Source organism: Papaver somniferum, unplaced genomic scaffold (genome assembly GCF_003573695.1).
Source record: "Papaver somniferum cultivar HN1 unplaced genomic scaffold, ASM357369v1 unplaced-scaffold_18, whole genome shotgun sequence".
NCBI classification, from domain to species: Eukaryota; Viridiplantae; Streptophyta; class Magnoliopsida; order Ranunculales; family Papaveraceae; genus Papaver; species Papaver somniferum.
Window position 1 is genome coordinate 7,442,970 of NW_020627707.1, and position 10,872 is coordinate 7,453,841.

At 36.3% G+C, this 10,872-nt stretch overlaps 1 protein-coding gene and 1 long non-coding RNA gene across 2 annotated transcripts; both read right to left on the reverse strand.

Annotated features, from left to right (window-relative positions):
- Positions 1-2,335: 2,335 nt before the first annotated feature.
- LOC113337992 (BTB/POZ domain-containing protein At1g01640-like) lies at positions 2,336-6,059 on the reverse strand. Its single transcript, XM_026583519.1, has 4 exons — positions 5,892-6,059; positions 5,293-5,523; positions 4,748-5,149; positions 2,336-2,428 (listed from the first exon to the last, which is right to left on the reverse strand). Exons 1-4 carry the CDS (start codon positions 6,057-6,059, stop codon positions 2,336-2,338), a joined length of 894 nt encoding a protein of 297 aa, XP_026439304.1.
- Positions 6,060-7,695: 1,636 nt separating this feature from the next.
- LOC113338114 lies at positions 7,696-9,641 on the reverse strand. Its single transcript, XR_003354607.1, has 2 exons — positions 8,923-9,641; positions 7,696-7,907 (listed from the first exon to the last, which is right to left on the reverse strand). It is a non-coding gene; the product is annotated as an uncharacterized LOC113338114 (long non-coding RNA).
- Positions 9,642-10,872: the final 1,231 nt, after the last annotated feature.

Here is a 10,872-nt window from a genome sequence, read left to right on the forward strand (position 1 = left end):
TCCTGTTAATGCATCATCTTACAAGAGTAAGTACTTTTTCTATTTCCTACTAAAATTTGTAGTGATCTTTCCGGGTGATTGATTTAATACCCAGAAACGATGATGTCAAAGCTGTAGTTCTGACCGGTGAGGGCGGGGGATTTTCCGGTAGCTTTGATTACATTATGTTTCAGAAGAGACAAAAGACTGGTAATTCGTAGGTGTGTGCTTAGCCTTGCATGAGATTTTTATTTTAGAGTGTAATTAGTGATTTACACCATGTTTGTTTACTCCTGACTCATCTGAGTCGTGTGGATCTGAATCATCTGGATCTGAGTGAAATCACCTGACTCATCTTGATCTGAGTCGATATGTTTGTTTTGAGTTAGATCTGACTCATTTAACTCGGAAATAAGTGAGTCAGTGGTTTGGTCCCATGAGTCAGGGGTATTTTGTTACCTGACTCAAATGAGTCCGAGTCAGGGATTATGTCTGAGTCAGAGGTCGAGTCAGATCTGACTCAAAATGGAAAACAAACGATCTGACTGCTGACTCGGTCCGAGTCAGGGGTTGACTCAGATTCAGGCGCCGAGTCAGCTGCAAACAAACAAGTTCTTAGTATTTTGATTTGGCCAATATGTATTGAGCAGATCCGAAAAGCCAACAGTTGCTTCTATAAGAGGACTTGCACTTGGAGGTGATATAGAAGATTTCTGCTAAGTTGCATTGTTGTCTCATTTGGTATATTGCAAATTTTATGTTTTTCACTTCTGGTGAACTTGTAAATGTGATACTAAGAGCCACTTGTCTTTGTCTTGGTTGAATGTAACAGGGATGCCATGTACGAATTGCAATACCAAAAGTTCAGCTTGCCTGGCCAGAGCTGACACTTAGAGTTATTCCTGGGATGGGAGGTACTCTTTGATTTAAGTTTATGAATACAAAGCCAAAGGTTGAGGATTTCAATTAAGCGACTTTACATAGTCTCATTTAGTATTTACTCACTGAAAAAACTGATCGATATTATCTAGGAACTCAATGTCTTCCAAGAGCTATTGAAATGATGTTAGTAAGCCTTGTGTTCGTATCACTATACTTGGTTGTATTGGTTACTATTTCAAAATTGATTTCTTGCGGAACATTTTTTTCACTGTATTGCTTATTGAGCGAGTGTTAAAATTATTTGTAGATGTCGAAGACAACAATGTCTGAAGAAGGAAAGGAACTTGGTCTTATTGTCTTTTATGTTTAGGACGTTCAAGTAGCTAATCACGGTTTGTGTCTTGGCAACTTCTTATCAATGAGTTATTTGTTTAGACCTACGTAGAAGACTCTTATTAGTCTAAATTATGCGAACTTCAACTATTTCTATTAAATTAGTAAATTGTAAAAGATTGAAATAGAAGTCGATGCTCCTAACATTTCCATGTCATTGTCCAACAGATATTTGAATAAAACCCAGGTAACTTGCAATAATAAAAAAAAAGAAAAAAAGACAAACAATCGTCTACCTCTATTTGCTTATTTTCTGACAAATAAAAAACTAGCCACTAATCGACCCTGGAGAAACCTTGTGCAAACTAGAATTGACATCTTAAAGGAGGATTCTGTAGATCCTCTTAACTAGAATTGAGTCCATGAGTACCTTGTGATATGTACCATCAAATGTGGGTTCTGTATTGCGAATTCCTCAAAACTAGATGAGCAAATAATCTCCTTTCTGTGGTTGATTATGGACTCCAAGGCAGCGACTCTTAATGTCTCATTTGCACAAATTTCTGAGATCTCCAGCACTTTGAGTGCATTTGACGAATCTATCAATTTTAGTATGTGTTCTTCGCAAAACTTCTCCAAATGTGGAATTGCGTACTTATGAGATGCAAGTGCTAGACAGTAATAATGCATCTCAAACTTTTCCTTGGACAAATTTCCACAGTAAAGCAACTCCAAGAAGGTCTGAAGTTCTTCATGATTGAACTCAGGTAGACATACAGAGTCAATTTGGGCGGATTTGCATGTATCTGATGATAACATATGTTTGAAAACTTCAGATCTAGTTGCCTGCATTATTTTCAACAGAATGAATACAGAATATCAACATCATTACAATTCAGGAAAGGAATATAGCTAGACTACAGGGGTTAATTACTTATGCCCCTGTAGTTGGCATGCTGCTAGATAGAATTGTACATATACTAACCAGCAAAAATTTATGTGCAGGTATAGAAGGTCCATCGCCAGGCTTGACTTGAATATCCGAATGACTTTCCTCCGAAAATGCAGCAGCTAATCCACCAAGATAATTTATCCACCTTTCTTCTCTCTGTTTCATTTCCTCTTTCACTTGTGTTATCACTTACTGTCTTGATAGTTCCACTTCCACTTCCGATTTCAGTCGTGCTGCTTGCCCATTCGCTTCTATGATCCAGCGATTAGCACTGTCCCTACCCTAAGGTATGGCAACAAGTTATTAATATCATCTAAAAATTCTCAACATCCCACAGGATACATGCTGGCACGCACATAGCCCCGTATTTATAGATGTGCACACAGTGCTATTTAACCAAACCGAAAAGAACTAATCCTTAATAATCACAAGATTCACACCACTGATCTTTCGACACTTGCGGTTTATGCTAAAAACTTGCTTAAGTAAAATGTTAGGCTAAAGTACAAGGATAAACAAATAGCTAGCAGTATATGATTAGGTAATTAGGTATTCCCTACAAATGAAAATGCAAATTCAAGTTAAACTGGTTCCTCTCAACCATTGACTAAAAGATTTAGTGCTTACCCAATTGGCTGAATAGCTAGTGCTTTCTGAATTGTTGGTTTTGTTCATCAAGTTCATGGAGATGGGTGAGGGTTGAAATGGCGACCACTCTTAACCATCTCTTAAATTAATTTTCCAGATTTTTCATATAACAATTTCTAGAACCCCTGATTTGGGGGAAAATTCGCCATGGCAAAGATGGAAGTTAAGTTTACAAATCCTCCTGCTAATGCATTATCTTGCAAGAGTAAGTATTTTTCATTTTTTCTACTTTAATTTGTGGTGATCCTTCCCGGTGATTGATTGATCACCAGAATTTGATAAATGGGGGGCACTTATGTTTGTGCAGTTATAGAAGAATTGAAGGAGAGATATGCTGAGGCAATAAATGATGTTAGAGACTTACAGGGGTTAGTCAAATAAAATTTTGAATGACTTCTGGGGAGTTCGCAAATCCACTGTTAGTCCATAGAGATTTTTTGAGAGTCTCTTAATATCTCTTGTTATTGGTTAGAGACTTTTTTCAAGTCATTTAAATTATCTGAAACTCCATGTTATTGGATTATGATTTCATAAGAGTTACTCCAATGCTCCTGTTATTCAAAGGAGAATTGAAAGTCATTGATTTGTTGTTTTTTAGAGATTTGGAGAGATTTTTTCTTAAAAATAGGCATGGTAGAAATCTCTCCTCAAGAGATGATATTTCTAGAGACTTGGAAATTTGGAGATTTTTTTGGTTTTGGGAGTGAACCATTTTTTTTTTCTCTCCTTGTGCCTTAATACACTTAAGGGCCACTTGGAAAGGGGTAATCAAGACAAAATGTGGAATAATTTGATTTTTTAAATTGGAGAATATATATTTTAAAATTGGCTATGTGAGTCTTTGTGAGATATATTGATTTTAAAATACATATTTTAGAAGTTATGATTTTTTTCTCCACATAGAAAATAAAATGTGGGACGACCGGAGTAAAGTGAATGGAATTTAGGCATAAGACAACAGTGATATTTATTTTGACAATGAACACATACTTCATTAGGTGGTCATGGTACTTTTATTATTACGGTAACGTGAATAATAAAAAAATCGGTAATGTAGGGAATTAATCAGGGAATATTATACAATTTTGTCTCTACAAATCACATAAACTTTCTACAAGTCTCATTTTTTTGTCCTTATAAATCTCATTTTTTGTTTCTACAAGTCACAATGACTCTCTAAAATTCTTTCAGAGAATCACTAGAAATCTCTAGATTTTCAGAATCTCTAGAAGTCACTCGAATTAAAAATCTATAAAAGTCCATAGAAATCTTGTTTGACTACCCTCTTGTTAGAGTTGTAGTTCTGACCTGTGATGGCCGGAGATTTTGAAATCAATGTGTTTGGGAAAGTACATAAGACTGGTATATAATCATATTCCTAGGTGTGTACATGAGAGATTTTTATTCTAGTGTCTAATTAGTGTTTTGATTTGGCTTGGCAGGGGATAATTGTAAGCAGTTCTCGGTCAGCACTTGTATACGACTATACGAGTACTAAACAAGTCTGAAAGAGGTGATTTCCAATTTCAGTATCTAGTCTTGCAAAGTTATAGTCTTTGCCAGGGGATATAGCGGTACGTTTTCAAGTAAATTATTTGTTTAGACCTTCATGGAAGACTCCAAGTCTGAATTATGCAACCTTCAACTATTTCTGTTAAATTGTAAAAGATTGAAATAGAAGTCAATGCTGGTAACATTTCTATGTCACTGTCCAACAGATATTTGGATAAAACCCACATCACTTGCGATGATGAAGATGAAGAGAAAAACAAAAACAAAAATAAAAAGAGACAAACAATCATCTAGCTAGCTCTATTTGCTTAATTTCTGAAAATAAAAAACTACTACTAAACACCCGAGAAACCTTGTCAAAAGTAGAATTAATATCTTAAAGGAGGAGTCGGTAGATCCTCAAAACTAGAATTGAGTGCAAGAGTACCTTGTGATATGTACCACCAAATGTGGGTTTTTTATTGCAAATTCCTCAAAACTAGGTGCACATATTATCTTCTTTCTGTGGTTGATTATCGACTCCAAGGCAGCGACTCTTAATGTCTCATTTGCACAAATTTCTGAGATCTCCAGCACTTTGAGTGCATTTGACGAATCTATCAATTTTAGTATGTGTTCTTCGCAAAACTTCTCCAAATGTGGAATTGCGTACTTATGAGATGCAAGTGCTAGACAGTAATAATGCATCTCAAACTTTTCCTTAGCCAAATTTCCACAGTAAAGCAACTCCAAGAAGGTCTGAAGCTGTTCATGATTGAACTCAGGGAGACATACAGAGTCAATTTGGGAAGATTTGCATGTGTCTGATGATAACATATGTTTGAAGACTTCAGATCTAGTTGCCTGCATTATTTTCAACAGAATGAATACAGAAATTCAAATACAGTTAGACTACCAAGTTATCTCAAGCTCTCGGAGATCTGGTTAATTACGTATGCACCTATATTAGTTGGCATGCTGCTAGATAGAGTTGTGCATATACTAACCAACAAAAATTTATGTGCAGGTACAGAAGGTCCATCTCCAGGCTTGACTTGAATATCTGAATGAATTTTCTCCGTAAGTGCAGTAGCTAATCCACCAAGATAATTTATCCACCTTTCTTCTCTTGGTTTCATTTCCTCTTTCGTCTGTTTTATTGCTTTCTCTTTTAATCGTTCCCCTTCCGATTTCACTCGTGCTACTTCCATGATCCATTTGGTAGCATTGTCCCTACCCTAAGAGATGGCAACAACTTATTGTGAGTAATCGAACTCAATCATGGTAACGTATTAAATTATGATCATATTACTATATTAGTATCATCTCATTTCTCAACATCCCACAGGAAATATGCACATAGTCCCATATTTATGTATATGCACTTGGTGGTTTTTAGCCAAATCGAAAGAAACAATCCTTAATCACACCACTGATCTTTCAACACGCTGAAACACTAAAATTTGCTTAAGCGCTAAACAAGAAGGATAAACAAAAAGCTAGTAGTACTATATGATCAGGTAATTAGGTATTCCCCACAAATGAAAATGCAAACTCAAGATAAACTGGTTCCTCTCAACCATTGACTAAAAGATTTAGTGCTTACCCAATTGTCTGGATAGCCTATGGTTCCTGAATTATTGATTTTGTTCATCAAGTTCATCATGTTGTTGAATTCCCCATAACAAGAATTGCATACCACAACTCCATTGCTGAGCGAATAGCCATAACCGTGCATTGTGACATCAAAAGTTTTACAAATAGAACAATACATTCTTGACGCCTTGTCTCCTCAAAATTGCTTGAATTGGTTTCCGGAAGATGATAAAGAACTGAAGTCGGTTAGGGTTCTTATATATATTAATCTTTAAACGCCTAGGGTTAGTGAAGTCGGATTATTTTTTTCATTTTTTGATTTGCCTTTATAAATTCGGCCCGAGGAGTTATACACGCTAAGATGGCAGTGCGCGCATTCTGTGCTAGCTATGCTTAGCCCATTTTTAGGAATCATAACAATATTACGGAAGTGTGGTTTTTTGGGAGTCCAAAAATTGGAACAACGACTCGAACGAGAATACGTTGTTTCCTTGTGCATCATAGAGGCTTATATCTCTACGTAACACGGAAAATGAGTCATTTGTCCAAATATTTTTAAAACATGGTTCTAATGAGTAAAAATTAATATAAGTGAAATAGATACCAAAAAAATAGCAAGAATAAAACTGGATTCATCATGACTTAAACTTAAAGAAAAGCGAGGATGAAACTGGATGCATCCTGATGTAAATTAAAAATAAGAAAAAGTATTTGAAAATGGGTAGGATGAAACTGTTTACATCCTGGCTATTTTTACATTCTCGTTCATTTAAACAATATCAAATTTTACATGTCTTTTTCACCTAGGATTTGTTGATTTTAGTCTTTTTAACTAATTTTGTGTACATAAAATGGTTCTGTAATCTAATGGAGATGGGTGAGAGCGTCCACAATGGACGACTAAAACTAAAAATTTGATCGAAAAACCAATCACAGTGGAACAGACTAAAGATTATAAACTAGAGTAAAACCGAATACTAGACTATATTTAGTCTGAAATTCGGAAAATTTGATCGAGCGGAGATTAAAAGTGCGTTTAATGACGGGTGCAGATTAAAAATCTGTTTGGAGTAGGACGAAGATATAAATACGCTCGAAATAAAGGCGCAGTTTAAAAGTCCGTTTGAGTGGGGCGAAGATATTAACAACATTCCATGGAACGCAAGTATAGTGTTCGCCTGGTGATGGGCAAACATTTTAAGCCCGTTTGATCCAAACGGATTTTAAAACCTCATTTGATGGGGCGAGGTTTAAATGCACGTCTCAAAATCAGGCGCATGTAAATTCACGCTTTATGGAAGCGAAGTTTAAGTTATCGTCTGAAGGCCAGGCGTATCTATTGAGTCCGTTTGATTTCAAACGGATATATACGCTTCGCCCGTTGACAGGCGCAGTTACAATATGCGTCCTTTTTAGGCGTTGGTATAATCTTTGCGTGTGAGTGAGACGAAGAATATACGTTCTTTCCATTTCAGACGTAGATTATACATGCGCTCGAGTATAATTTACTCGTCATCCATTGTGTTTAACACGGATTATAAACTAAAAATTAGATTTTGTGCCCGTGTTTTAACCATATTTTTTATTTGGTGTGGCTCGGCTTCGCCTCGTCCCATCGTGTTGGATTTTTGATTTGGTATGACTCGGCTTCATTTTGCGCCGTCCGATGAATTTTTCATTTGGTGTCGCGCGGCTTTGCCACGTCCTGTCGCGATGCATTTTTGATTTGGTGTGGCTGGACTTCGGTGTAGCGCCCCCTAAGCTAGCAACTAACTAATCCAAGAGATTAACTAAATAAAGAGGCACTAAGAATCTAATCATTTACTTAAACATTCAATTAATAAATCTGCAACAAAACTTAACCCAAAATCTAGCCCCGTTCAGAAATATATAAATAAAAATTCCTCTCAAATGATACATATACAATTGTCATTTGGTTTGCAAACAGAATATACAACATAATAAACTTAGCAGAAGACTCAACGCCGCAAAGCTTCCACTGCGCAACCCTGATCTGTCTCTGAAACTGAAAGTGGGAATGGGTGAGCACATCATCCCTAAAAGGGGTTCCCCGTAGGAATAACAACTAGCTTTCAAGTAAACATTAATATGATTCGAAGATAATGCAGGTTTTATCGAAAGTCGTTAATACACGGAAAGACAGTAAAACACAAAGTAGAAACTTCTTCAAAGACATCCATAAATAATAATAAACATCCATGTATGAGATGTGTGTTTCCGCACATAAGGGAAGAGTAATATTGATGCCAATTCCACGCCGAATGGGTAATACTGCGGTGCATCGCCCTAGCCATAGAATACTGAATATATAAAGGAAGAATAATATTGCGGTGTGTCACCCTAGCTATGTAATATTGCGGTGTATCACCCTAGCCATAAAATACTGATATTGTGTCGGCACACATCTCATACCACACAAAGCACACAAAGATATGCATGAATTTCACAACACCAAGATTGATTTGTAAAACAATAATGAATACAAGAGAGTTCGTTATCGGTTCCCACCTCTTTTGATGACAAGCCTCGCGTACCTCGAGATCCACGATCCACTGGTTCATCATTTGATTGGATCGTTATTAATAACTAACTGTTAATCACACAAGAACTCTAAGAACCTAGCCACAATGGCTCACACAAGAATTATACATGTTTATCTAATGATTCTAAGCCACTAAACCATCTCATTAAACTAAGGCCTGGTCCATATGAGTTAACTAACGGTCACTAACAATCAACGTCTATTCAGAGGAAGTCAACTAACGGTCAGCGATAACGGTCAAAAGAGTCAACTAACAGTAAACGTCAGTCAACAAGTCAAGGTCAGGTCAACAGTCAAAGAAACAACTGAGTCAGACATGGTAAATCAGTTAGACATCATACTGAACACGGACAACACAAGGCCTAAACTATTACAACTTCAATTCCTACAACATATTCTTCTTCTTTATCATTTCAACTTCAATTCATTCATTCAAAACAAACTTTGAATTTCAATTACAATTAGGAACTCTTATTACCTGCAATTGTAGCTTTCACTAAACCCTTTACTATGACAGCATTACAACCAACTCAGCTTATACCTTTTAATTGCACAGACCAACTCCAAGAGTCCTACACAAACCACAAACTACTTCAACTGAGTTCAACTCCACAATTCTTACTGCGATTTACCAACACCTCTCAACACCACTATCAATTTCAATACCACCAAAAACACAAACAACTTCATTATCACCTCAATTCCATCTCTGTAGTACATCATCACTTTATAATTACAACTCCATCATATATTCACCAATACCATCTCAACTACAGTTCATTCACATCCCTTGAGCTTCAACATCACTGCCAACCCCATGAGCTGTAACACCAGCACCACTACCACCATTCACTAATCACTAACAAACCCATTCTCACAACCCTAAACATCACCTATAGCTACAGAACTACCACACATCTCCTCCCCTGTAACATCAATATCAACACCAACACAACTAAATTCATAACAGTTGCATGACAGAATCACTGACAGCAACACTATATGCAAACTCAACTGCAATACAATCTCAAACCCCATCTGCAACACCCATATAGAATTATACTTCACTCCGAACTGTAATTCAATCTCCACCCAAAATAAACCCACCAACAATGAACTGAATCAAAACATTTTCTCAAGAACTCACAGTTAAATACAGAAACTATAATTCTATCTCCATTTCATAATAGCACCAGTTCCAACATACACACCCCTTCAGCTAAAACTACTAACTAACAAATTCTGGATTCAATCTATAAAACATCTTATTCAACAATAATTACCAATCTTCAAATATGAACTAACTTACTTAGGGATTAAAAGGATTATTACCTCAGATTAAATCCCAAACTGAATTAGATGATTCGCCATCTGCTTGATCTTCAACCTTGACCCTAACTTATTCAGTTGATCGATACCCACCTCAAAACGTCTTTCCCCAAACATCAATTTCATCTTCTTCATCACTAATCGTACTCCAATGAATTCACTGAAACCCTAGCTCCTGATTCATCTTCAAAACTACTTTATATCAGCAATTAAACAACAACCCTCTTCTTATTCATCTATCAGCAACTCGATTCACATCTCAAATCCATATAAAACCTAACTCTAGAAATCCTAACTTCAATCTACAGCTGCAACTCGATCTTTCTTCTTTATAATTAACAGAAACACCAACTCCTCCTTCTCTTATACCTCCTCATGATCTAATCCTCTCAAGTCGTACCTCAAATCCAACTCCACATCTTCGACAGAAGAAGAACAAAGAAGAAAAACGAAAGAGAAGAAGAAGAAGAAGAAGAAGAAAATGAGCTTATATGCTCGATCGGTTCTGATAAGGCCAAAGAACAATGATAAAGGCACCCGCCCAAACGCTAAGGGCAGCCAGTTCGGTTAACTGCAAAATAACTGCTTTGCTCTTTAAACAAAACTGATGATATCTTCTACGTCTGTATCCGAATGACACATTCGAGTAGTCTATTCTGCGTAACTTTTCGAGATCTATTCAATGGTACTAGTTTCGTATCTATATCGTTGTTAGATTAGTTCCTATTAATTAACGTTCGTGTTAAACTAATCGAATCGTTCGCGGCTAAATCGTCTCTTGATTAGTCTAATAGCGTTGACGAGCTTGAGGGTCCTTACATTCTCCACACCTTATTCATTTTCGTCCTCGAAAATCAAACCACCCTTCTGGCCTTCGAAAAAAAAAACTCCCCACCTTAAAGAATAATCTTATCTCTTGTCTAAGCGCAAACAACATAAAACAAAAGCATAATCCTAAATTGCTTTCTACAACTGAAATTTGTGGCTCTAGGTTCAAAATACTAATTTTATTTCAATAAGTTATTGGTTCTAATTACGAGAGAAGATACTCTATAATAAGGTTTCTAAGTAAAATTTGGGGTCTATCAGTCCACTAATA

Bases quoted from the DNA above. Each gene is read 5' to 3' on its own strand.
- LOC113337992 (XM_026583519.1), bottom strand. From the start codon at position 6,059: ATGTATTGTTCTATTTGTAAAACTTTTGATGTCACAATGCACGGTTAT. The intron at 5,150-5,292 runs GTTAGTATATGC...AAAATAATGCAG, and splicing joins CTGCACATAAATTTTTGTTG to GCAACTAGATCTGAAGTCTT. The intron at 2,429-4,747 runs GTACATATCACA...GCCATACCTTAG, and splicing joins TAAAAAACCCACATTTGGTG to GGTAGGGACAGTGCTAATCG.